At 42.1% G+C, this 27902-nt stretch overlaps 1 protein-coding gene across 6 annotated transcripts; it reads left to right on the top strand.

Moving 5' to 3' along the window:
• The first annotated feature begins 56 nt into the window (after positions 1–56).
• Positions 57–27763, top strand: Slc35b3 (solute carrier family 35 member B3). Of its 6 annotated transcripts, none has more exons than XM_075969847.1 (10): positions 57–159; positions 4489–4776; positions 5860–5981; positions 12413–12567; positions 13868–13975; positions 16305–16402; positions 18452–18544; positions 18953–19064; positions 20858–20927; positions 27123–27763. In XM_075969847.1, exons 2-10 carry the CDS (start codon positions 4576–4578, stop codon positions 27271–27273), a joined length of 1110 nt encoding a protein of 369 aa, XP_075825962.1. In that variant the 5' UTR covers positions 57–159; positions 4489–4575; the 3' UTR covers positions 27274–27763. The 6 variants fall into 6 exon arrangements, with proteins under 6 accessions (XP_075825962.1, XP_075825964.1, XP_075825965.1 ...); XM_075969849.1 differs by having other exon boundaries at positions 27341–27763; XM_075969850.1 differs by having other exon boundaries at positions 16338–16402; positions 27123–27478.
• Positions 27764–27902: the final 139 nt, after the last annotated feature.

Here is a 27902-nt window from a genome sequence, read left to right on the forward strand (position 1 = left end):
CCAAGAGGGCTGGCAAAGGGGGCGGGGCCGCGCCCCTACGCCTGCGCACAAAGACGCCTAGGCGGAAGTGGTGCGCTGGGTCTGGCGGTGTGAAGACCTTCCGGGAAGGTGGCCGCCGCGGTGGCCAGCCCGGGAGCAGGATCGGAGGCGGAGGAGGAGGTGACAGCGGCGGAGCTGGGAGGGGGTCTCGCCAGGTGCCGTCAGGCAGGACTGGGGTGGGCGTCCACGCCGTGTCGGCTGAGAAAGTGGACGCTGCCGTCGGGGTGGCCCGGGCGCGCGCGGACCTGTTGGGGATAGCGGGGGGCGAGCGCTTCCGGGAAGAGCATCCTCCGGTCCTGGCGTGAGACCGCCGCCCCGACTCCCCTAGCCTGCCGTCTGGGTTTGGACCGTCTCCCGGATTCCCTAGCCCGTTTTTTGCTGCTCAGAGCTACTTCCGGGTCTGTGTCCGGTCCTCCGGTACCCCGCGCCTGTTTGTCTTGCCACGAAGGAACTGTTCTTGCAGGGCTATTAAGTTTATGTCGCTGAAAGCCCTGTGTGTTCTTTCCGTCTTTGCAGCTGACTTCTCTTCTTGAAAAGAAAAGAAAAAAAAACACTGAAAATTTTTGTTGGTATGCTAACAAGACTTGTTGGGGTTTTTTTTTCTATATTTTTAAAAAGTATGTCTGCATTTCTTCTACAGTAGATTATCAGAAACTGCTTAGTTAATGTTTTTCTTATAAGTGAGTTGCCATAGTTTGAAACTTGGGGGAAAAAGACACTGCTAGCACTTGGGAATATTTTAGATAGCATTACTTGTGCGCAATGTATAGACTAAATCCTGATTTTAGTCCCTGAGGGGGAAAGAGTTTCAGAAATCACCATGCTCTCATACTTTGTGTGATGAGGTATAGATGAAATCAGTCTTGTTTTCTCCTTTATGATCTTATTCCACAAACTGTCATGCAGACAGAGCGCACCCGAGGCATGAAGACAGGCATGTCACCCGAGTGTGACAAGTTCCAGGCCGTGTACACCATAGGTTTCCTTCGCATGCCACCTCTCTGTAATAGAAAACGTTTCTATTTCTTTCTTTCTATAACGTTTCTATTTCTTTCATGTTAGAAAAAGAACTCGATAAAGAGCTAAGCCGAGGCCAGTGAGATGGCCCAACACATAAGTGCACTTGCCACAAGCCTGGTCCCCAGAACCCACAAAGTGAATGGAGATAACCCGTTTCCCCCAAGTTGCCCTCTGAACCCACCTGTGATCTGTGGCATATACGCACAGATTTTTTTTAAAAAGAAATAATCTCAGATAACTTTTATTTTAGTATGTCTTTATTAGTCAACATCACCTATTTCTGATGTTTTTTTTTAGAACTGAAAACCCTTTCTTTAATTCCATTTTCTCTGTTATTTCTACCTTCATGTGCTAAAGTTAAGTGTTTGTTGGGTTTAAGAAGAGACTTAAGGCAGAAATCCATTTTAATGATTTCTTCCTGTTTTAGTGTCAGAGGTTATTTCAGATTTCTTAAGCAAAACAAGGTATTAATTGTTTGATTACTTTTAATCCTTTTTTTTTTTGAGACAGGCTGATGTCAGATTCCTTATGTAGTTTAGTCTTTTCCCCTGCAACATAAGGGGAACTAAATGGGAACTTTGTCCCATGTTCTTTTTAGGGGTGTGTGTGTGTGTGTGTGTGTGTGTATATATATGCATGAATGAGTATATATATGCAGGAGAGGGGTCTGACTCCCTCCTGGAGGCAGAGTTAAAGGCAATTGCAAGCCTCCTAACATGGGTTCTGGGAACCCTCTGCAGGAACAATAAACATTCTTAACTACGGAGCCACTTCTCCAGCCCCAGCTCTGTGGCTCTAATTTTTTAGATAACAATATCAGCTATTAATATAGGAACAAGTGAGGTACAGATATCAAGGATCACAGTTTGAGGGTGATGGCGGTCTTTGTCAGTCATGTAAAACTGCACACTGAATGCCAGGCTTTGAAAGGGCAGGTTTTGTGGCAGTGAGGCATCACTTAAGTAATTACCATGAATCCATTTCATTGTTCATCATAAGTGCTTCCTGGGAAGTTCGGGAGAGATGAGTAGTGTATTGTGCACAAAAAAAAAGTATTGCTGAAGGTGCTGAAGGTTTTTACCTGCACGTGCATTCTAGAGCTGGAGCTCGTCAGGCTGCAGGGGAGTATGAGTGATAACGTGGTGGAAGAGAATGGAATAAAGTAATATCGGTCACATGTTTACAAGAACATGAGAGCCCTTGAGCTCAGTGGCTTAGGTTTTTGTAGTGCGCTCTGGTATCATATAATAGGTAGGCAATGGAAGAGACTATTGTAGAGCAGGCTAGGTGGGAAATCCAGATCCCTGCTTCCTCCTTCCTGCTGCCTGGCAGGTTAAGTCAGCTTCAGCACACCAGGCCACTTCAGCAATGTTTCTGAAAAGCTGGGCAATGAAAACTAACGCGCACGGGCTGTCACACTGTGCGCTGTGCACTTGGACAGTGTCCTTACTCAGCACAGTTTACTTTTCCCTGTAGAGATGGAGAGCCTGAAGCTCAGAGAGACTGCTTTGCCCTAGTCTCCTCAGGTAGCATTATAGTTCAGATCCCCAAGTTCCAAACCATGGGACTGCTTTCTTGTTCTGTTGGCTATAGTTAAATTGGTGCTGTGTGCCTGGCATTTAACTATAAGCGTTTCAGAAGAGGGCAATGTCGGAAAAGAGTTGCCTTCTGGAGACATATTCTGCTGTCAGTACGAGGAGGAAATTGATTTTGTAAGACTCGTTCTGTGTGTGTGTGTGTGTGTGCCTAAGTATAACATCATCATCTGCACTCTCCTTCTGGTTCTGTCTGCTGTAGACTTCAGTTTTGCTGAGCAAGTTTGCCAACACCATGGTCCTTTCAGAAATGTATCCAACTGAGATAGATGTGAGCTGGAGTTCGAGGCATGTCTACTAGGCATATAGATAAAAAAAATCTATGCCAGATACCAAGACACAAAGCTGTCACACAGACGGAGGCCACCAACCCTGAGCCTAAATATGACCTAAAGAAAAAACCTCAAGCAGAAAGGACACCATAAGCATTTGGAAGTCTTCTGTTCTCGGGAATGGCTGAATGGTTGGGCCTTTTATTGAAAGAAATCAGGGAAGAGAGCTCAGAACCTTTGTTTATTTAAAGGTGCCCTGTGCGCTGTTGCTGTGCCTGCCATAGAATATAGGCCAGAACATTGTTTCCTCAGTACTGAAGCACAGCACAGTTGGAGAAGGACAATTTAAAACATGCTTATTATGAAAACTGTATATCAAGGATGTTCTACAACATGGCATAAAAAAGTCTTACGGAGATGATTGCAACACAGCAAGGAAAGCCAGAATAAGGAAGAAAAGCATGAGGAAAAAGGAGCGCAGACAATAAAAGTGCTTATAAAAGTGTAGACATAAAGGGCAGGTGTCCCGCAGAATAAATGTGTTGGTGCCTACATATCGATAGTCATGATTGTGTGCGGTGCCTTGCCCCTTAGTGTGACTAACCAGTTCTCTTTTTAATGCGTGCAGCTCAGCTAGCTAGAAGCAGTCACCGAGAGTGGACTCTAGTTCTTGTCATTTCCAATGCTCGCACGACAGTTTCTTTTATGGTAATTTTTAAGTGAAGCCCCTGTCAAAATTGTCCTCTCCTGCCCTTGGAGTCCGGATTTTCTCTTGCTGGAGCACCAGCCGTGAGGCTGTATAGGAAGACAGTCTTTCCATCCTGTGTGCTGCCATGATTTCTGCACTTCCCTTACTACTTACATGGAGTTCATTATTTTTGCCTTTTGTAAGTGCGAAGAGAAACCTAGCAGTAGTCAGTGGTGCCTTCACATTTTTTTTCACTGCCAGCACACACACACACACACACACACACACACAGACCCCACATTTTTCTGCCTTTAAATTTGGATCATTTTCTCCACAGGGAAAGAAAGCCTTCTCAGTCATGGTTGGTAGCCCATGCTTTGTAACCATAGTGTTCAAGCCACTAAGACTTCCCGTCCTAGCCAGCCTGGGCTACAGACAGGTTTTTCTTTCAGTTTAAGGAATGCTGTTGCTAACCTGTTTGGCTTTAGTTTCAGAGCTTACCTAGCAAATAGATTGTATGGTTGTCAACCCTTAAGCGTCACTTTTTCTTTATTCTACTACAATATTGTCTATAATTTGAAAATATAATTTTATTTCATTTTATTTCATTAGAATTAGATATGTACTAGATGATAAAATCATACTACCATACATATGTAGTCCTAGTTTTGCTTGCTATGGAGATGAATATGATGCTACCCGGTGATGGATAGGGTTGGGTGTACTTGCTTGTTTGGGATGTGGGAGGTAACTCTGATACTCAGAGAGACTCAGATGTGTCTATAAATCGTATAGTGTATAGGTTAGATTATTTGAGTCTGATACAGCTTCATTGGTTGTGTGATTTACCATAACTGCTTATTCCCTCCCCTAGGTCCAGCCAGCAAAGGAAAGACAGGACATAGCATTGGAAACCAGCAAAGACAAGGTTGCAGACCTTGAATGTGGCAAAGCAAGAACAATGGACCTCAAGTTCAACAACTCCAGGAAGTATGTCTCCATCACTGTGCCCTCCAAAACCCAGACAATGTCACCACACATCAAATCAGTCGATGACATTGTGGTGCTGGGCATGAACCTCAGCAAGTTTAACAAGCTCACACAGTTTTTCATATGTGTTGCTGGAGTTTTTGTATTTTACCTAATTTATGGATACTTACAGGTAAAAAGTAGTCCTTTGTTTATAATAGTGTTAGTTATTTTAGCACTTAATGTCCATGTTGGTTTTAACTACTTGTTTTTACCATGATATTTTTATTTACAGGCTACCAGTTTTCTCAGAGCTTGAGATTTTTATAGAACAATAGCCTCTTAAAAGAACTACAAAGAGTAAGGAACAAACTGTCCAAGGCTAACTTTAAGATGTAGCAGAACAGGGAGGCAGGGTTAACTAGTCTTGGTAGAAGCAGTCTCTGTAGTGAAGCATCCCCATTACTCACACAGGATGCAAAGTTCAGATCATTCAATTAAAAGTAAACTAGGTAACATTTGTAAATACTCTTGTTGACTTGTTAAAATGGCTGAGTAGTCATTAATGAACATGTTACTTCACAATATAATATTGTATGTAGGAGCTGGGAATTTAGCTCTTTGGTAGTGTTTGCCTAGGAGCCACTAAGACCTGGGTTCATTTCTCAACATAAACAGGATGACACATGGTGACCCATGCTTAGAATCTTAGTGTTGTGGACACAGAAACAGGAAGATTAGAAGTTCAGTGCCACTGTAGGCTGAGCAGGATTAGCCTGGATTGCATGGGACACTGTCTCAAAAAAGAAGGGAGGGAGGGAAAGAGGGAGGCAGAAAAGAGAGAGAGACAGAAATGCACACTGTTTAGAGAAATTAAACATCTCCTATACAAGGAAGATTTTCATCTTATCTGTGACACATAATTTTGAAAATGCTGTAATATGACCCATATTCCTGATGAAAACCAGCTTGTAGATGCCTGGCTTTTACTGAAGTAAGCTGTTTGTGTGAATTCTGGAATTAGCCACTCACTTTGTTAAGGACAACTTTAGTTTTGGTCTTTTTTATGTCTTTAATGAAGAAGCATAAGAAGACATTGCATTTTAGTTACTTCTCTGTTGATTTTCATGCCTAAGTCATATAAAGTCTAGTGATTTGGTGGGAGTAGGTGGAATTGGATGGAGTATGGCTTCCTTGCTTTTAAAATCTACTCCTAACAGTTGGCGGAAAGTTGGTCTCTGCCTTGAATTTAATGACATTCATTGTCTTCTTACAGGAGTTGATATTTTCAATGGAAGGCTTTAAGCCCTATGGCTGGTACCTTACTTTAGTACAGTTTGCATTTTACTCCATATTTGGCCTCATAGAACTTCAGCTCATTCAGGACAAAAGGAGAAGGTATGTGCTGCGCTTACCTGCATCGGTTGAATCTGAAAGAAAACAAAACAAGGCCAGCATGCCAACTGTGTATGATTCTACATTTCCTGCTAACATCTGATCATGAGTTTTAATCAACATAAACTACTTGCTTAAAATAATACATCTATTCCTTTATGCACTGGAACAAAGTAGATTCCCCCTCTTTTAAGTACAGTGTCACAAAATCAAGCCGAACATGGGTCAGTTCATGGTTAGACACACTCCCTCGGAGAGTTCAGACGTACATTTTCATGACCTGACCAAGGCATGCCTAGTGAAAGACTTAAAATGCACCTCCATCACAGTGGTAAGCAAAAGGCCAGTGTCAAGTGTCTAATAGTTTTTAAAGTGTTAGTGTTTTGTGGGCTCTATCCCCTGACATTGTCACTGAGTGTCTAGAGGTTGAAATCTGCATTCTTTTTTAATGAGCTAATAGTAAGGGTTTCATTATGACATTCTCATGTACATGTGTCATCTCCTCCCACACTGCGCCCCACACCACACCTGCCCCGCTCTTGCTGCTTTCTTCCCCTTACCTGCTCTCTTGTCACAGGTGTTTGATTGCCCTGTCCATCTCCTCCCCTCTCTTCTTCTCTGTTGTCCCCTTTCTAATTTCAAGTATGAAGCTGCATTCTGTAGACACACTTGTTTTCTTCAGCTGTTCCTAGGTTGTTAGATGTCTGGGCTAGCTACTGAGAATAGTAGAGCAGTAGACGTGGATGTACCAGTACTTCTGTGGCACGTCATCCTTTCAGTGGATGAGGAGGACCATAACTGGGCCATAACTGTTTTCCATAGTGGTGGCGCCAGTTTTTATTCCCATCAGCAGGGTATAAGCATTCCTCTTTCTCCTCCTCCCCTCCAAATTCCATGTGTTTTCTTTATGATAACTGGATTGAAGTGGAATCTCAAAGCAGGTTGAATTTGCGTTCCCTTGGTGGCTAAGGATGCTGCCCGTGTTTCCAAATATCTCCTGACCATTCACATTTACTCTTGAGAAGTGTGTATTTGATTTCTTAGCCCATTTCTTACTGCATGATTTGTGTTAATGGTGTTTATTTGGGAGGGGTAATACATTTTAAATTTAATCCCCTGCCTGGTGTATACTTAGCACAAACTTTTTTTTTGCCCCATTCTGTAGGCCGTGTCTTCTCTCTGGTATTTGCTTTGCTGAGCAGGTTTTAACTTTATGTGATACAGTGTGCCTGTTCTTGGGGTTCCTCCACCCTTCTGGAGCACCTTCCATGATGTCACTGCCCATACCTGTAGCTTGAAGTACTTTCCCCCTAATAGTTTGAGAGCATTATGTCCTATATTAAAGTCTTTGATCTATTTTTAATTCTTTTTCTTTTGCAAGGTGAGATATGGATCTGGTTCTATATGAATGTCCAGTTTCCCAGCACTGTTTGTTGAAAGGGGCTGTCTTTTCCCATTGTGTGTTTTCACGCCTGTATGAGTTTCCCTCTCCATCTTCTAGTCTGTTGGTTTATGCCTGTTGGGGTCCACTGTCATACTTTTATCAATATGGCTCTATAGTACAATTCACTGTGATACCCCCAGCATTGTACTTTTTATTAGGAGTGCTTTGAGGTCCTTAGTGCTTATGAATGATTTTTAGGAGTGTCTCATGTAGTGTAAAAAAAATGCATTAGAATTATGATGAGATTGTGTTGAATCTGTAGATCCCTTTTGCTAATACAGCTGCTGTCACGATGTTAATTCTGCCAATCCAATGTCTTCAGGTTTTCTTTATTGTCTGTAAGTATCATTAGAACAGTCTTTCATGAACTCTTGTTTAAGTTTATTCCTCGGTTAGTTGTGTGTTTTTGTTTTAAATAATTATAAGTGAGATTTTCTTCATTTCTTCCTTGGCAAACTTGGTTTTGGTATACAATATTCATCAGAAGACTCTTTAGTTAGAGTTCTTTAAATATAGGATAAATAATGTTCTTTAAATATAGGATCACGCTGTATACAGATGTGGATGATTTGACTTTTTTCTTTCCTATGTGTATGCCTTTTATTTCTTTCTCTTTATGCTCTAACACATATGCTCTTTTACTGGAAGAAGGAAGAGAAAACTTGAGTACCACAGCCTGTCTGCAAGTAGTCAGAGGACACATTAAGCGCTACAGCCTGTGTGCAAGTAGTCTGAGGACACCTTGATTTTGAGCACTTTGAGTAGAACGTTGGCCATAGGTTTACCATCTAGAGACTTGAATTTCTTGATGTGAATGTCTTCTATTGCTAGTTTCTTATGAGTTTTAGTCATGAAGGAGTATTGACTTTTGTCTGTGATATTTTCTACATCTATTGAGATGATCTGGTGATTTCTGGCTGTAAGATCATTTATGTGGTGTATTACATTGATTTGTGTATATTGAGCCAGCCCTTTTTCTCTGATATGAAGCTACTGTATCTGTTAAATCCATTAACCAGTGTTATAGTTTAAAGTTTCCTTGTAGATTTTTAGTTTGAATGACCTGTCTAAAATCTCCCTATTATACTCAAACTTTAGTGACTTTTTATGTCTGTTAATATCCATATAAAATCATGAGCTACAGTGTTTGGTGCCTATTTATTTACAGTAGTTATAACTGCTGTACAATTGTTCCCTTTATCAGTCTGAGAATCAAAGGATAGAAGTGAACCTACTAAGCAAATGGAAACTGAACATAAGCTATTGTAGTTTTTGGTAGCTGATAACTTGAAATCCAATTAAGATACAAGTAATAAAAGTCAGCATATAGTAATAAAGGGAACAATTGAACAGCAGAATCTCTGCAGTTGTGGGCTGGGCAGACCTTCACCTCCTGTGACTCGTTAGATAGTATCCCCTGGTGTCACTAGAACTCTGCTTGGAGGGGGCTAGCAGGTGTGTTAGAAGTGTGGCACACACCGCACAGACCTGTACAGACAAAGCACCTTCTTCTGTGCTGTGTAGCCCGCTTGACTGTTCCTCGCCCTCATGGAGGGATGCAACTGTGGCTGCCAAGAAGCTTCCTGGGCCTTCAAAGTTCTCAGGTCCTCCAGCAGGCTCTCTGGCGTGTCGCTGTTCCCTAGTTTTAGCCCACCCCAGATAGCTAAGTTTTAAACAGTCAGTTCCCAGCCACTGCCCTCCTTAGGATTCCTCTCCAGCATTGACCGATCTGCCTGAGACATCAGTCTTCCCAAAACCTACCACTGAATTGGAGGCTCTTCCTGGCCTTGTCCCCAGGGTGGAGCTGCCTGTGTCTTCCTCAGCACTGACTTCCCTTTGGATGAGCCTCTGCTCCACCCCCACCCCCATTCCCATCAGAAAACAACCTAGCTGTTTGACTTAGCTCCATTTCTATTGGTGTATCCATCACCTTGAAATAGAATCCTTTTTATATGGCTGTTTCTTCACCAAGTCACTCTGAGGCTGCTGCCTTACCTGAAAGTCCAAGGTTTCTGTTCTTTTAATTGAGGCAATTTGTTCTTCGGCAGTTTCTCACGTGTATACATACTCTCACCAACCTGCCCAGATCTCTTTCTCAGCCTGGAGCTTTCCTTCTCCCTACAAGTCCATTTTCCACATTCTTGTCTTGGTTTGGAAATCTGTTTTCCTAAATACTGGAGGAACATCTTTCGTTCTGTTAAATTCAGAATGCTTATTTGAAAATCTTTTAAATTAGTAACCATGTAGATTTGAAAAAATGCTTTGGTTTATCTTTAACGGCATATAAAACAAAATACAGTAATACTGTGACCATAAACAGAAGGTAGTTAGGAATGTGAACGTGAAATTTGGGGGTAAATGAAGCATGTTCATGCTTTCATTGCATCTAAGATGCATATATTCATGTATCTGTGGGACAGTTAAAAGATAATAAAGACAATCCTGACATTCCATCTTTTATAGAAATGTTTAATGCCTCAACAATCATAGCTTGTTATTTTTCTACATTATTGGTTTGGAGCAATACATAGGTAACTATTCAGTTTTAAATATTCAGATCCATTTACACAAGATTTTTACTGGAAGAATCTAACAATTTTCTTTATAAATTTAATTTTATTTCCCAAATTCTGTTGCTCGTAAATTTTTGCAGCCATTATAGTTAAGTACTATATCATCTTTATTGTTTTTTCCTGCTCTAAAATTCCATGATAAAATGTGGGTGATGGACTAGAAAGTAAGTAACTATCATTGCCAAGACTAATAGTGAGGGGCTGATGATCCATTCATTATCTCTTGGAAATCGCGGCTTCAGGGTGGACTTGAGGGCACAGCTCCTGTAGTGAGCCTGCCAGATGAGATGTGGTGTGGGCTCGGCGACCTCAGCTTTCTAGCTGTGTCACCCTAAAACATTTGAAAGTAAGATAACTTCCTTTTGATTTAAACATAGAAAGTCTCTAGACTTAAAATCAGTAGTTGTGAACTGAAACCATTTCTTTACGAGGCACAATGTTTAGAGCTTCATCCAGCCGCAGGGCTCCTTGTCTTTAATGTACATGATTTCTGAATTCCCATGACAGTTGTTACTTCTTTCAGCCTTTGACCTGTACTCTGCTTCGTTGATTTCTCTGCCTGGGTCTGCATAAGTGATGATGTGTCAGTACAAGCACAGGAGTTTAAAGATGATGGGTTTAAACTGGCATTGCTTCTCTCAGACTCTGTCAAGACTTGGGGAGTCTCTGAACTCCTGGCTTGCTTGGGAGTGTGTTTCGGGAGTAACATCACAGCTCTGATGCTTGAAACATGGTTCTGTCATCCCTCACCTAATAACTTTTTAGCCATTGTCTGACTTTGGCATACAGGAAATATACGATTTTGCATTGAAGGACTTTCTTTTCCTCACCATTATTGAAGAAGTTGTTGAGGAATTAAATAGAAACACCTGGAATCCAGGAGGTAGGCTGATGAGATGCAGCTTCCTCATCACCCATGAGGAAACAGGACCTGGAGGAGGGCTGACATTTTTATAAGGTCATGTAGGAAGTTCCTCTAGGGGTTGGCCCGCTGTGGCCCTGAGCTCCTCTCTGCCTGTATCCTGCTTCCGTAACCATTCCTCAGAAGTTTAATGAATGGAATTTTTCCTTTCTGGCCACTGTTGTTTACAGCTGTCTTTGAGGAAATATGGTGACTGGTTTTTATACTAAGCTGGTCAGACTTAGGACAAGGACAGTGGCTGGTCAGACTCCAGGGACACCGAGGAAGTATAGTGGTAGTAATTGGAGGATACCCGTTCTTGACAGTAGATTTTAAATGGTGGCTCCTACATTAGAACTTAAGTAGGAAAAACCTCAACACTGAAAGGTCAAATAATGCATTTCAATAGAATTTTCCCAACAAACTAGTGTACATCTACTCATATAAAAGATGTAGAGCGTTGGGGGTGTAGCTCAGTTGGTAGAGTCTTTGCCTAGCATGCCTAAGGCCACGGGTTCATCACCAGTACCACTTATAGCAGGCTTGGTGGCACATGCTTGTCATCCCAGCACTCAGGTAGTAGATCAGAAAGCTCAAGGTGTCCCTCAGTTACATGTGGCATTTGAGGCCAGCCTGGGCCAAAGATCCTATCTTTAAAAAAAAAAAAAAGTTAGAGGAATTGCATGCCTTTGTGCCTGATTTAAATGCCAATACAAATGCGTAAATGTAAGTAGGTTATATCTAAGTTTACAGCATAATCAAATTATGTGACTAATGCTTTTTTGTGTCCATCATACAGTATGCCACATTATTACTTTAAACCATTATTGACTCCTCAGATATATGCCCATACTAATGACTTCCTAAAGATACCAAATTCAAAATCTTCAGGCAAGCCTGGTAGAGCCAGAATTAAAAGTTTAGAGGTTACAAGGACAGCATCAGAAACATTACCTGAAGCTGGTTATTGTAACATGGAAAATAGAGAACGCTATAGTAATAATCATGTCTGGAGTTGTGAAGCTCATGAGCTTTCTCTAGAAAAGGTCTTTAACTGTTCTGGTGGTTACAATTTTCCTAATTCTGGATGGAAAGTTAGGAAACTAAAGCAATTTAAAAGCTAATTTACAACATTAGTGATTAGGGCCTTTTTACCGTTGTAGAGGCCCATATTTTTTTCATCATCTCTCACTTATTCATTAAATCAAGATAGTTGTTGTCTATACCTCGAGCTACTATAATAAAATCTTTGATCAGCATTTATACATCAGCTAGAATCCCAGTGAGTCTCTTACTGTTATGCACACAGTTGAGATACCTCATTGATGATTTAGCAAAGTATATTGTGATTTTTGTCAGTGTACAAGTAAACAGTGGTACAATATGAAAAAAATGATTTTTAATGTATATTCCAGAAACATTAACCAGAAATAGAGAAGCACATTGTAAGCCATCATCTTTAAAGTACTATGAAACCGGGTCCCACAATGAAGGTTTTAAAAATTGTCTCTTCCAGAATACCAGGAAAAACCTACATGATAATAGCTTTTCTAACTGTGGGTACTATGGGCTTATCAAACACTTCCTTGGGCTACCTGAATTACCCCACCCAAGTCATCTTCAAGTGCTGCAAACTGATTCCTGTTATGCTAGGAGGAGTTTTTATTCAAGGTACAGTAATGACATGTTTTGTACTGTTTGAAGCGTGCAGCTGTGTTGTGGCATCTGGCATTAGGAAAAAAGTAAATGTCCACAACACTGTTTTTGAGCATTCTAGACATTGTGATAGTAAAGCATCTTATAAAAATAGGGTGTCATAAAAAATATTGCTATTTCTCTAACATACTGTAGTATTTGAATTCATAATTTGGACATGAGAGAAAAGCCATTATTTTATTTTATTATTTTATCTTGGAACTTAATGCATCCCATATTCACATAGTGAAGCCCATCTGAGTGGACCCACTTCTTCCCTGACTGAACTGGCTCTGATGGTTTAGAGCAGCTGAGTCGAGCTGGATGAAAAGAGGAGGCAGCTGGAACAGCAGGCATTGGAGCAAGTTGTTGCTTAGTCCCTGTCTTGAGGCTCTTCCCATCATGAAGGGCTCGGGCAGCCTGCTTTCAGTGTGTGCATCAAGATGCCTTCCTGGGTTGACCTTTTACAATGAAAATGTGTCAGCACCTCACTCAGAACACAACAGAATAGTGGTTCATATGGAAATAAAATACCTTAGTCTCTTTTAAAAATTCTTACTAGGCACATGTATTTCCTTAGAATCTTTACCAAAAGTTAGAATACATTAGGCAGAGGAAAATGGGTGAATTCTCCCCTGCCTAACTGTCTTCACATAGTGTTCATCAGCTGAAACGGTGTTTAGCATAGCCAGACCTCTTCCGTCTGTAAACTGACAAGCTGCAGGAACATCTGTAGCCTTGTAGTTATTACACATTAACTAAAGGACAAACTCGTCTCTCCACATAGTTAAAATTGGGTAGTATGCCTTTTACTTTTGTCACTTTTCACCAAATGCAGCCACACACTGTGTAAGGAAGCTTTGGTCACCAGTAGACTGTGTATGCATTTGATCCCATGAGATAAGGTTGCCCAGTGACATAGCCATCTCAGTCTGTTTTTGTGTCTGATGACGTCAGACAACAGCATCCCCCTTGGGTGCATTTTCAAGGCATATCCTCACCATTAAGTGGTGCGTGTGTGTGGTTTTGTTTTATGTTTTGGTTTTTTTTCTTCCTGTCAGATAAAATAAGATCTCGTTCTGTCTTACAAGATCATGGAGTGCCTGATTTAGTCTTAACTCACCTGGGATTGCTGTGCCTTGATGTGAGTGTTCTTTCTGTTTGGGCATTAGGCATGAACGGCACATCCCAATTCTGCGTGGTGGGGCGCTGTGATCTGACAATAGACTAGGTAAGTATCTGTAGAATGAGCCCGGTGTCCTTTTGTCTTACACAGGAAAGCGTTACAACCTTGCAGATGTGTCGGCTGCAGTGTGCATGAGCCTTGGCCTGATCTGGTTTACCCTGGCTGACAGCACAATTGCACCAAACTTTAATCTGACAGGTGAGGAGTATGTTTGTATTCCTAAATTGTATAAGCATTTTATTTTGAATAAGAATTTGTACGTTTTCGTGAGGACTTTAAGTGATGCTGTGAGGTCGGTGAGTTTCCCACCTGTAGTAAAAGTAGCAGTGCTCTAGGATGTGACACTGTTGTAGGGCCTGACAGGAGGCTCCCGGGTAAAGCCTTCACTGTCGGAGACAGGAGAGTTGACATGTGTATGCTGACCTGCACATACATGCAGGAGGTGTGGGGAAGTCACAGTGGAAATATGCATAGAGCTGTAACTCTGGCTTAGCGTTTCCTCCATTGTGGGCTATGCCTTTTGTCAATTAAATTTAGATTTTTCAAAAGACAGGTAAGTATTAGAATATGTCCATGGAGAAGAATAAGCATTAGATTCATGTTTTTATTTTCATGACCATGCAGATGAATCAGAGGTTCTCAACCTGTGAGTCATGATCCCCTCGGAGGGTCTAATGACCCTTTGACAGAGATCGCATAGCAAATATCCTGCATAGCAGATCTTTACATTATGATTTACAGCAGCAAAATTACAGTTATGAAGTAGGAATGAAGATAATTTTATGGTTGGGGTCACCACAACATGAACTGTATTTTTTAAAGGGTCACAGCATTAGAAAGGATGAGAACCATTGAGATAAATTATTTTGGGGTACTTGGGGGTATTTACTATATATACACTATTTTCCTTAAGTTACTAAAAGAATTTTACCAAGAACACAGTGTCATCCCAACATTCCTCTTGACGAAAATAGCATTTAAATTTTCTAGATAAGAAAAACAAAAGGAAGAAAATATGTAAGAGAACAGGGGAAAGGCAATATTGGAAAACCAGCAAGCACAAAGTATAAAATAATCATTTCTATAATGAAAATATGTGTTACATTAGCTTCACAATTGTTGTCAAGAATCAGACCGTCAGTCTAACTGGCCCCAGTTCACCAGCCTAGCTAGTGTGTTGAAATAGAACCATTGGGCCTCTGGGGCAGCCCTCTCACAGCCACAGTCCTGAGGGAACTTGCTGCCTCAGCTTCCATGGAAACCTCACTGCTTAACTTCACACAATGCTTATGGTCGCAGCTATTGCCTTTATGATCAAGAATTATCAGGAAATCTTCATTTTTCCCATCATAGACTGTCACATCAAGTGTATACTTGAGAACAGACATCATCGACTCTTCTAGCTAGAAAAACAAAGTTTAGAAGGTACAGATTTGCAGTGAATTTAAATGGTGTAAAAATGAGGCCTAGAATGAGTAAATTGCAGACCCTTTACACTCTCCCATAAGATGGCGAGAACACTGGCTCATGGAGAGCTGGTGGGGGGAGAGATGGTAGAGGATGTGGGAACAACTTTCCGTGCTGTTTGAAGCGTGACTGTGCAAGACTTTGACCTAACCTGTGGTCAGGTTACCAATGCTCCCATGTGATTGGCAGCTATGTATTATTTCATTTTACACACTCTATCCTCATCCTGTTTAAAATTAACCCTTAAGAAATCAACCATTCTATGTTTTGGAGTCCCAGATATACAGTATTTCCTGCTGCATATCGGATATTTGCATACGATTCATAACAGTAGCAAAATTACAGTTACAAATAGGAATGAAATAATTTTATGGTTGAGAGTCACCACATGGAGGCCTGTATTAAAGGGTTACAGCATCAAGAAGGTTGAGACAAGAAAGCCTGCAAGCCCCCACAAAAAAACAAAGATGGAACTGTGACACCCGTTCCTCTGCATGTGAAGCTCAGAGACAGCCAGGCCTGTCCTCCTGCATACCTGCATGCTGCTTCCCAGGAGAAAATGCTATCACCTAGACTCGATTCCTTTGAACCTGTCACTGCAGCGTGTGACAACTTAATATTGTCCACATTATCCTCATGGACATGAAAGGGAGGCTTGCTCATGTGAAGAGTTCCCAAGACAGTTTGGCTGGCAAGCTAAGAAAGGCATTGCTCTAGGTGCCTCTGAGACAGTGTGGAACTAAAGGGTTGGGCATTCCATTGTTTCTCCAGATCCTGAGTCTTAGCTGCACTTTCAAGAGACACTGCCTGAAAAGTGTGGACTTTATTTGCCACGATGCTGAAGTAAGATTCTGGTGGTAGCATTAGTTTATTAGTGTCTGTCTTTTTTATATTAATATCATCACCTATGTGCTTACAAAACAAGTTATAAATCAGAATATTCAGTATTCCAGCCAAATGGGATTGACAGTCGGCTTTTGATTTGTAGCCCAGTTAAACTTCGGGCCAACCTTGCTTATAATTGATATGCTTAAAGAGAATCATTGTCTTCTCCCTAAAGGTGTGATGCTTATCTCCCTGGCACTGTGTGCAGATGCTGTCATCGGGAATGTCCAGGAGAAAGCCATGAAGCTGCACAATGCTTCCAACTCTGAGATGGTGAGCACCCCAGTGCTTCCCTCCTGTCTGGAAGGTGCACGGCTGATGTTATTAGATGGCTACAGTGTCAGAGACTCGATGTGCACTTCAGTCCACTGTATGTTCCCGGAAACATAATGCTAGCAATAGCGTGGAAGGTTGGGAGAGAGCCCAGCACTGCTAATAGCTTGTTGTATAACTGATCAATATTTTTCTTGTTGATTTCTGTAATCTTTTATCTGTTAAAAGAAACCTCTTTGTGACATTATTTTCCTTCTGTTTGTATTTCTCTTTGTGTTGCTCTCAGTGTGGAAATTTATAGTTCTTATTGGTCCAACTTCTTTTTTATTGTTGGCTTCTGGCTATGTGTCAGAAGGCCTTTCCAACTCAAGATTTTCACCCATGTTGCCTAGTAGTTTTATTATTTACATTTTTTATTAAATAAATCCTGCTAAAACCCAGTTCTGTTTACTGAACCACCCCACCCTTCCCACTTGTGACTTCTTTATCTCACATCCTTACACAGGGGTCAGAATCAAATTCTCTAGTATTGATTTCTGCCTCAGCCCACAGAAACTTGAACAGCTTCATGAATTTCTCATCGTTAGGACTAACCACTTTTGTTCCTTTTCAAAAGAACTACCAGCTTGTGGGTGCTCATACCCTTACATAAATCAGAAACCCCTCCTGGGATTGTGACTGACGTTAGCATTGAATTATAAATTAGTTTAGGGGCATGGCTTCTGTATGCTTGATTCTTTCAGTCTAAGACTAAGGTATGGCTTTCCTTTTATTCAAGTATCTCTTTAAAATATTTTTGTTTTATTTTTAATTGTATAATATTAGTGTGTGTGTGTGTGTGTGTGTGTGTGTGTGTGTGTGTGTGTGTGTGTATGCATGAGTAAGTGTAGATACCATCAGAGGTCAAGATTCCCCTGAAGCTGGAGTTACAGACAGTTGTGAGCAACTCATTTTGAGTGCTGAGGACCTAACTTTGCAATCCACCTTCTTAATTCCTGAGCTCTCTCCAATCTCTCCAGGTGTTCCTTTTAAATGTTCATTAGATTTAAAAGTATTCTTCAGATTAAAAATCTTCTGCTTTTGTTTTTATATAGGAGTGTGTGTGTGTGTGTGTGTGTGTGTGTGTGTGTGTGTGTGTCAGACATTGCAAACACACTTGCTTTGTTATTCACATAGAACACACTGCATTGAAGACATACAGGAGTAAGTTTCCTATTGCTGTCTGGGCACAGCATGGGGCATCTTAAATGACTTCTCAGTAGCAGGAACCTGAATCTTGATAGGTGTTTGTTTCACTCCTCTTCATGGCTGAGGTAAAGATGACCTCAGAAGTGAGACCATGCAGGTCACCTGGAAACTCAGGGTAGCACATAGGGCAGCAGGCTTTAAACGGAAGCCTCAGTTGTATCCTAGGTTACTCCATAGCTCTCCTTTGGGCCAAATTACAACCTCAGGCTTCAGTTGAAAACTGGGTGATAAGCATGGGATTAAGATTAGGTTAGCTGTGAGAGTCAGGAGAGTAGCCCACATACAGGGTAGCATCGCTAACCTGTAGCAAGCATTTCAGTTAGAAGCTGGAGGTCCCCTTGGGGGAGTGAATAAATGAGTAAAAGTGAGCGGGGAAACTAGAGTGGTGATTTTCCTGTCTTTTGAAAACTCCGGTGTCCAGGACATTTTTCGTATCTTGTAAGTAACTCTAAGGATTTTGTCATATTTATGCTTATAAAATAAAATTAAAGTCTGCTTAAATTTAACAATCCAGAAATGAGTAAAATGTGAACATAAATGGAAGGTTCCATATGGCCATGGATTTTTGTTACATAATACTGTGTGTGCGTGCGTGCGCGCACGCATGTATATATATACATCTGTATTTGGTATTAATTCATAGCTATTTCTAGAAACTTCAGCCATAGGGCAATGATAATATCACTTTTAAAATGTTTTGTTTTGTAGTATTGAGTAGATTAATTGTTCCGTGTGTTCAAACCCTTCAGTGTCTCCTCTGGTATGACAGTCATTTCTGTGCTTTACTTCTGCCTCCCCCAGGTTCTGTATTCGTACTCAATCGGTTTTGTGTACATTCTGTTGGGATTGTCCTGCACGAGTGGACTAGGCCCTGCAGTGGCATTTTGTTCAAAGGTAAACGCTAATCGCATTTTTAAAAGTAAACACTTTACACTTAATAATTTTCTCTGTACTATTTTTGCCTAGTTAAAAAAAAAGCTATTGTTAATAAATAATTTGGTCACTCTTCAAATGCAACATTACAGATCAGAAATGAAAGATCTTAGAAATGATTGATATTTAATTTTTTATCCATTCTCTACCCTGTAAGTTAATTTTTGAGAAATTCATAATGTACAAATCAAGGGTTTTTCATTTCATCAATATTTTCCCATTAAATAAAAACTAAGTATTGTTTGCTTGGCTGCATTGTGGAATGACTTATTACTGCTCAAGAGGCTGATTCAAATCTGTGGCTTGATACCATAGGATACCTCAGGGCTTGCTTTGTGTTTTCCTAACAGGTCATTTTTCTTCTTGCAGAACCCTGTTCGCACCTATGGCTATGCCTTCCTCTTTTCCCTCACTGGATACTTTGGGATCTCCTTCGTTCTGGCCCTGATTAAAATCTTTGGTGCTCTTCTTGCTGTAACAGGTAGGAGACTTGCTTAGATTAGGAAGTAAACACTACAGTTTTCTCATGTGCTTACAAACACACGGGTATGACCTCGTGCTTAAAAGGAGTACTGTTCTCCCGCTTGTGCTATGGTAGCTTGTTTTGTCTTTTAGTTTCAAAGAAAATGATGTTTGGTCTTAATTTCTCATTTCGAAGATTGCATTTATTTTCTTTGTGCAGTGCTGAGGCCAGACCCTTGGCCCTCAGCATGCTGGGCACGCACTCTACCACTCGGCTGCACCCCAGCCCTGAAGGCTTCATTTTTATGTCAGATATATACATTTTCATGAAAAACGTTAAGCACATTAGAAAAATTTGCTGTAACCCCTTCAGGGAAAACGCTACCTTCATATACTTTTAATTGATTACGGAAATTCCACTTTTCTCGCACTTAAAATATGGCAGGTGCATTTTATAGTTTGCAAGCCTTTCACTGGGCTGTTTGTTAGCACCAGCCCAGATCACGTTCTCGCTTCCGCAGTGATGACGTGTCCGTGCCTGACGCTAGAGAGGACTGCAGCTTGTGTGTGATGTGTTTGGGAAATGCATAGCAGTGAGGGGCGCCAGTGATTGTGTACTGCATCGCTCTCCAGAGCTGCAAGTGCGCATTCACCTCCACGGTATAGGCAGAAATACTTTCACTGTCAAATAAGAGGCGGAGACAGGCATAATTGTAGCTAACACAGATCCTTCCTGTGTACGAGTCACCATTCCGGACAGAAGTCTCACCGCAGCCCATGCACTGTTACTTTTCTAATCCATGCCCAGATTTAAACATGAATGTGGAAAAGTTAAGGGCTTGGGTGACAACTTGCTAGAATCAAGATTCCAGGCAAAGCTGTCTGCCTCCACGCCTGCATCTTCACTGCACCTCCTTGGTTGGCATGGTGAGAGACCGGGTGGTCCTCAGCACCCTCCTACCATCGCATCCTCCTGTGTGCTGGGCAGCAGGATGGAGTCTGAGAAGGTGAAAGCCATAGTGTCCTCTAGTGGAAGCTGCCTCAAGATGCTGTACTCCTCGAAACAACACATTGATCACTTTTTTTTTTTTTTTGGCCAGATCCTGAGACTTATGAGCACACCTAAGTGTAGGGGAGACAGGAACATATGCCCAGCTGAGTAGGTCTCCCAAAGGCAGTCGTTGCAGATCAGCCCCGGCTTGTGCTGAGCGTAAAGTGCAGGAGAATAGGGGTGAAACGAGAGAAGCTGCGTGAGGGTAGAGACCCGAGTGGAGACGTGTGGCTGCCCCTCTGCCTGGGCTGAGTTACACTGAGGTCAAAGTGTGAAGACAAATGTGCAGAGAGCAGCACTGTCAGAATTGCTGTCCCTTTCCCGGAGGTCACCCCAACTAAATCCTGTGAACCATCATGAGGTGTGTGACTGCATTGGAGGCTGGAGCAGGATGAGCAAGACATGGCAAGACCTGTCTGAAAACCACAGAAACCTGACATTAGTGAACCTCTCACTGTGTTAAAGGGTAGCCCTTGCTCTACCTAATCATGTCTTTATGGGAAAGCCTCTGGTTGTGGCTCCTGCACCCCGTGGAGCTGATGAATACTTAAACACGGGTGTACGTCGATGTTAATTGGATCAGTGCCAGTTCTCTATGAAACCATTAGCAACAGAACTTGGTTGGCTGTTGGTTGGTCAGTTGCATTGTCTCCGGCACCTTAGAAGTTCTGCCATATCCAGAGCTATAAATATTTGTGGAATAAATAATTTACAAATATTGCCAAGATAGTAACGTACATCTAAATCTTTTTCCCCCACAGTGACAACAGGAAGAAAAGCAATGACCATAGTCCTTTCGTTCATATTCTTTGCTAAACCATTCACATTTCAGTAAGTACCTTTTAATTCAGCAAGTGTCTCAGAATTTAGATGTCGTCTCTCATGTTTTGTCTTAAACAGCATTACTTTCTAACTTTTGAATCGCCTAGCCAAAGCCCAGTTGTTGCAGTGTGACTGTGAGAAAGGAATCTAGGATGCAGACTGATTGTCAGTTAGGTGTGCCTGACCATGTGAGTGACTGTGAGGAGTGTGTGCTCCAGTGTGAGTGACTGTGAGGAGTGTGTGCTCCAGTGTGAGTGACTGTGAGGAGTGTGTGCTCCAGTGTGAGTGACTGTGAGGAGTGTGTGCTCCAGTGTGAGTGACTGTGAGGAGTGTGTGCTCCAGTGTGAGTGAGTGTGAGGAGTGTGTGCTCCAGTGTGAGTGAGTGTGAGGAGTGTGTGCTCCAGTGTGAGTGAGTGTGAGGAGTGTGTGCTCCAGTGTGAGTGAGTGTGAGGAGTGTGTGCTCCAGTGTGAGTGACTGTGAGGAGTGTGTGCTCCAGTGTGAGTGAGTGTGAGGAGTGTGTGCTCCAGTGTGAGTGACTGTGAGGAGTGTGTGCTCCAGTGTGAGTGAGTGACTGTGAGGAGTGTGTGCTCCAGTGTGAGTGACTGTGAGGAGTGTGTGCTCCAGTGTGAGTGAGTGACTGTGAGGAGTGTGTGCTCCAGTGTGAGTGACTGTGAGGAGTGTGTAAGCCAGTGTGAGTGACTGTGAGGAGTGTGTGCTCCAGTGTGAGTGACTGTGAGGAGTGTGTGCTCCAGTGTGAGTGAGTGTGAGGAGTGTGTGCTCCAGTGTGAGTGACTGTGAGGAGTGTGTGCTCCAGTGTGAGTGACTGTGAGGAGTGTGTGCTCCAGTGTGAGTGACTGTGAGGAGTGTGTGCTCCAGTGTGAGTGACTGTGAGGAGTGTGTGCTCCAGTGTGAGTGACTGTGAGGAGTGTGTGCTCCAGTGTGAGTGAGTGAGTGTGAGGAGTGTGTGCTCCAGTGTGAGTGACTGTGAGGAGTGTGTGCTCCAGTGTGAGTGAGTGTGAGGAGTGTGTGCTCCAGTGTGAGTGAGTGAGTGTGAGGAGTGTGTGCTCCAGTGTGAGTGAGTGACTGTGAGGAGTGTGTGCTCCAGTGTGAGTGAGTGAGTGTGAGGAGTGTGTGCTCCAGTGTGAGTGACTGTGAGGAGTGTGTGCTCCAGTGTGAGTGACTGTGAGGAGTGTGTGCTCCAGTGTGAGTGACTGTGAGGAGTGTGTGCTCCAGTGTGAGTGAGTGACTGTGAGGAGTGTGTGCTCCAGTGTGAGTGACTGTGAGGAGTGTGTGCTCCAGTGTGAGTGAGTGAGTGTGAGGAGTGTGTGCTCCAGTGTGAGTGAGTGAGTGTGAGGAGTGTGTGCTCCAGTGTGAGTGACTGTGAGGAGTGTGTGCTCCAGTGTGAGTGAGTGAGTGTGAGGAGTGTGTGCTCCAGTGTGAGTGAGTGAGTGTGAGGAGTGTGTGCTCCAGTGTGAGTGAGTGTGAGGAGTGTGTGCTCCAGTGTGAGTGACTGTGAGGAGTGTGTGCTCCAGTGTGAGTGAGTGTGAGGAGTGTGTGCTCCAGTGTGAGTGAGTGTGAGGAGTGTGTGCTCCAGTGTGAGTGAGTGTGAGGAGTGTGTGCTCCAGTGTGAGTGACTGTGAGGAGTGTGTGCTCCAGTGTGAGTGACTGTGAGGAGTGTGTGCTCCAGTGTGAGTGACTGTGAGGAGTGTGTAAGCCAGTGTGAGAACTAAGGGCAGGTGTGTACTCTAGTGTGACTGTGTGTGGGTGCATGTTTCTGATTTGGGTGAGTACAGTGGTGTGCGTGTGTTAAGTAAAGGATTTTCTTTCTTACATACAAATATATAATTTATATGTTTAAAATTTTTCCTGTGAAGCCTTTATTTATGGCTGCTTTGCACAACAATAAACAATGGAAAAGTATTCTGTAAATTGTATCCTAATGACTTAGTGTGTGGCTCTTTGTGAAAGTGGTCAGCAGTCTTTGCTATCTCTGTTTAAAAGCAGTTTGTTAAAACATAGGTCAGTAATTGGGATTTCAAACCTAGTTTAAAAATACGTAATTTTAAATAATATTGTAAATTTTTACCAGTGTACTACAGGTCATTTGTTGTCTATAGATTACTGTTCTTTATGCCTGTGATAGTATATTATAGTAATTAAATTATGATGATCCAAGCTGGGTGGTAGTGGCACACACCTTTAATCCCAGCACACGCCTTTAATCCCAGCACTCGGGAGGCAGAGGAGGGGATGTTAGTTCGAGGCCGGCCTGGTCTACAGAGCTGAGTTCAGGGCAGCCAAAACTGTTACACAGAGAAACCTTGTCTCAAAATCACCCCCCCCCCCAAAAAAGATGATTCTCTGCTTCGTGCAGAATGTGTCCCTTTTTATTTTTTTATTTTTTTTTTTTGGATGTGATTTTTTTTTATTTTTTTTTTATTTATTTATTTATTAAAGATTTCTGTCTCTTCCCCGCCGCCGCCTCCCATTTCCCTCCCCCTCCCCCAATTAAGTCTCCCCCCAGCCCGAAAAGCAATCAGGGTTCCCTGTCCTGTGGGAAGTCCAAGGAACCCCCACCTCCATCCAGGTCTAGTAAGTTGAGCATCCAACCTGCCTAGGCTCCCACAAAGCCAGTGCGTGCAGTAGGATCAGAAACCCATTGCCATTGTTCTTGAGTTCTCAGTAGTCCTCATTGTCCGCTATGTTCAGAGAGTCCGGTTTTATCCCAGGCTTTTCCAGACCCAGGCCAGCTGGCCTTGGTGAGTTCCCAATAGAACATCCCCATTGTTTCAGTGTGTGGGTGCACCCCTTGCGGTCCTGAGTTCCATGCTCGTGCTCTCTCTCCTTCTGCTCCTGATTTGGACCTTGAGATTTCAGTCCTGTGCTCCAATTTGGGTCTCTGTCTCTGTCTCCTTTCATCGCTTGCTGAAGGTTAATATTCAGGAGGATGCCTATATGTTTTTCTTTGGGTTCTCCTTATTTAGCTTCTCTAGGATCACTAATTATAAGCTCAATGTCCTTGGTTTATGGCTAGAAACCAAATATGAGTGAGTACATCCCATGTTCCTCTTTTTGGGTCTGGCTTACCTCACTCAGGATAGTGTTTTCTATTTCCATCCATTTGTATGCAAAATTCATGAAGTCCTTGTTTTTTATTGCTGAGTAGTACTCTAATATGTATAAATTCCATACTTTCTTCATCCATTCTTCCATTGAAGGGCATCTAGGTTGTTTCCAGGTTCTGGCTATCACAAACAATGCTGCTATGAACATTGTAGAGCATATACTTTTGTTGTATGATAAGGCCTCTCTTGGGTATATTCCCAAGAGTGGTATTGCTGGGTCCAAGGGTAAGTTGATCCCGAATTTCCTGAGAAACCGCCATACTGCCTTCCAAAGTAGTTGCACAAGTTTGCATTCCCACCAGCAATGGATGAGTGTACCCCTTTCTCCACAACCTCTCCAACAAAGGCTATCATTGGTATTTTTGATTTTAGCCATTCTGACAGGTGTAAGATGGTATCTTAAAGTTGTCTTGATTTGCATTTCCCTGATCGCTAAGGAAGTTGAGCGTGACCTTAAGTGTCTTTTGGCCATTTGAAGTTCTTCTGTTGAGAATTCTCTGTTCAGCTCAATGCCCCATTTTATAATTGGGTTGATTAGCCTTTTACGGTCTAGTTTCTTGAGTTCTTTATATATTTTGGAGATCAGACCTTTGTCAGTTGCGGGGTTGGTGAAGATCTTCTCCCAGTTGGTGGGTTGCCTTTGTGTCTTAGTGACAGTGTCCTTTGCTTTACAGAAGCTTCTCAGTCTCAGGAGGTCCCATTTATTCAATGAGGTCCTTAATGTCTGTGCTGCTGGGGTTATACGTAAGAAGTGGTCTCCTGTGCCCATGTGTTGTAGAGTACTTCCCATTTTCTCTTCTATCAGGTTCACTGTGTTCAAACTGATATTGAGGTCTTTAATCCATTTGGACTTGAGTTTTGTGCATGGTGATAGATATGGATCTATTTTCATTCTTCTACAGGTTGACATCCAGTTTTGCCAGCACAATTTGTTGAAGATGCTCTCTTTTTTCCATTGTATACTTTTAGCTCCTTTATCGAAAATCAGGTGTTCATAGGTTTGTGGGTTAATGTCAGGGTCTTCTATTCGATTCCATTGGTCGACTTCTCTGTTTTTATGCCAATACCAAGCTGTTTTCAATACTGTAGCTCTGTAGTAGAGTTTGAAGTCAGGGATGGTAATGCCTCCAGACGATCCTTTGTTGTATAAGATTGTTTTGGCTATCCTGGGTTTTTTGTTTTTCCATATAAAGTTGATTATTGTCTTCTCCAGATCTGTGAAGAATTTTGATGGGATTTTGATGGGGATTGCATTGAATCTATAGATTGCTTTTGGTAGAATTGCCATTTTTACTATGTTGATCCTCCCAATCCAGGAGCAAGGAAGATCTTTCCATTTTCTGGTGTCCTCTTCAATTTCTTTCTTCAAAGACTTAAAGTTCTTGTCAAATAGATCTTTCACATCCTTGGTCAGAGTTACCCCAAGATATTTTATGCTATTTGTGGCTATCGTGAAAGGTGATGCTTCTCTAATTTCCCTCTCTGTTTTCTTATCCTTAGTGTATAGGAAGGCCACTGATTTTTTGGAGTTGATCTTGTATCCTGCCACATTACTAAAGGTGTTTATCAGCTGTAGGAGTTCTTTGGTAGAGTTTTTGGGGTCGCTTATGTATACTATCATATCATCTGCAAATAACGAGAGCTTAACTTCTTCTTTTCCAATACGAATCCCCTTGATCCCTTTGTGTTGTCTTATTGCTATTGCTAGAACTTCAAGCACTATATTGAAGAGGTATGGAGAGAGTGGACAGCCTTGTCGTGTTCCTGATTTTAGTGGGATGGCTTTGAGTTTTTCTCCATTTAATTTAATGTTAGCTGACGAAAAATTGTCTGTGTTCTACTTCCCTGGGACAACTAGGCAGAGTGCTGGGTTGAATGTATAATGTAGCCTTTGATAAATAGGACTCTGGCATTTAAAGTATAATCTTAAGTCTTCTGGTAAGGTTTTTTACTTTGAATGTGCTAATTAAGAGCCCTCAAGTTTAAATTAGTTTCACTTTGTATAACTTTTATGTATATATTCAGCATAATTTTTTTTAATTTTTGTGTAAATAGTGTGTTTTGATCAACTCCATCTCCTACCCCACCCCAGCCCCACTTCTGTCCCAACTTCATGTGCCCTCTTCGTTAACCATTGAATCTACTTGGTGCTGCTAGTACGTGCATGGGTATAGGGCCATCATGGGAGCGCAGGCAACCTACCTGAACTAGATCCTGAAGAAAACTGACACTCTCCCTCAGCATCCTTCAATTATCAATGCCTTAGCCAGGGGTGGCACTTTTGACTGCTTATATTTTTTGTCAACTGGACACAATCTAGAGTCAGCTTACCAGAGGGAATTAAATTGAGAAAATAGCTCCATCCCGTTAGCCTGTCGTTAAGCCTGTGGGGCATTTTCTTGACTGATGATTGATGTGTGAGGGCTAACTCCCTGGGCAGTGCCATCCCCAGACAGATGGTCCCGGAGTGTGTGAGAAAGCAAACTGTGCCAACCAGGAGGAGCAAGCAGGTAAACAGTGTTCCTTGACGGTCTGCTACAGTACTGCCTTGAGTGCTCCTGCCTTGGTTTCCCTCTGTGGAATGGGACTCAGGATGTGTAAGCCAAAGAAAACCCTTCTTCCTCAAGTTGCTGTGGTCATGGTCTTTACCATACATAGTCGTGGAAAGCAAACCAACGCAGGCTTTGTGAGCCTTTCTCTGTTCCATTTAACACGTGATTCTGATACTATTTTAGACCTCTAATAGCAAGTTTTGTGTGTTTGGTTGGGTTTTTTTGTTTTGTTTCGTTTTTTATTTGTTCATTTTGCTTTTTCTTGTTTTTGTTATGTTTTGTTTTGAAACAGGGTTTATCTGTGTAGCCCTGGCTGTCCTAGAACTCTTAGAACAGACTGGCCTCAAACTGAGATCTGCCTGCCTCTACCTCCCAAATGCTGGGATTAAAGGCATGCACCACTACTGCCCAGCTAAGAGCAAGTTTTTATTTGATTGAAATTATTGTGGACTGACTACCACATGTCATAATTAACAGTGAAGTGTTACCATGTTAATTTTAATATCTAATTTTTCATTTCATTTAGGTATGTATGGTCTGGCTTGTTAGTTGTTCTTGGCATATTTCTCAATGTTTACAGCAAAAATATGGATAAAATAAGATTACCATCAGTGTACAATATGATGAACAAAGCCATGGATGTGAAAAAGTCAAGGACGTTGGCACAGACTGTGTAGGCACTGAGGTAGCCTACTTAAACTAGAATCCTAAGGGAGCAATCATTAATCAGTTGACTTTCCAAAGGATTGGGATAAAAACCAAAGCATCTGAAGACTGCTGTTGGGTGAGCCGGCAGAGGTTTGTGACGTCAGCCTCTGCAGAACACAAGCTTGACCAGCTCCGAAACAGTCCAGAGCCGCACCCAGGACGTGTTTCAGTGAAGTCAGTATGAAGGAAAGCGCTTGCTGGCAGTGTCCTGCGCATTTCACTGGAAATGGACCGTGTTGCAGGACTGATTGGAAATCCTTCCGGCGTGCAGCACGGCGCTGTGTAGTAGCGCACTGTTTCGTCCCCATTCCATTTTGGTGGTGTTATTTAAATTGCTTCTCTGTTATAAGAGTGAACCGATGATTTAAAGTCTAGAGAAAATAGAATTCATTTATAAATAAAATTATCCTGTGATTTTTTTAAATGCTGTTTTAATAAAATTTGTTATTGAAGAAAATGGAGTTGGGAAGGCTTAACATGCTCTTTAAAACTTGAGTTTTCACTCACAATGTAAAAATATTTTTGAGAGCACCCTTGTCTGTATGCACAGGGTAAAATGCTTAAAGGAAGTACACTAGAATTACAGGGTGCCATGATG

This window comes from Microtus pennsylvanicus, chromosome 4, assembly GCF_037038515.1.
Source record: "Microtus pennsylvanicus isolate mMicPen1 chromosome 4, mMicPen1.hap1, whole genome shotgun sequence".
Classification (NCBI taxonomy): domain Eukaryota; kingdom Metazoa; phylum Chordata; class Mammalia; order Rodentia; family Cricetidae; genus Microtus; species Microtus pennsylvanicus.

Excerpts from the sequence above, each read along its gene's own strand:
- Slc35b3 (XM_075969847.1), top strand. The coding sequence starts at position 4,576 with ATGGACCTCAAGTTCAACAACTCCAGGAAGTATGTCTCCATCACTGTG. Across the intron at positions 5,982-12,412 it reads ATTCAGGACAAAAGGAGAAG|AATACCAGGAAAAACCTACA; the intron begins GTATGTGCTGCG and ends TGTCTCTTCCAG. Across the intron at positions 16,403-18,451 it reads ATGCTTCCAACTCTGAGATG|GTTCTGTATTCGTACTCAAT; the intron begins GTGAGCACCCCA and ends TGCCTCCCCCAG.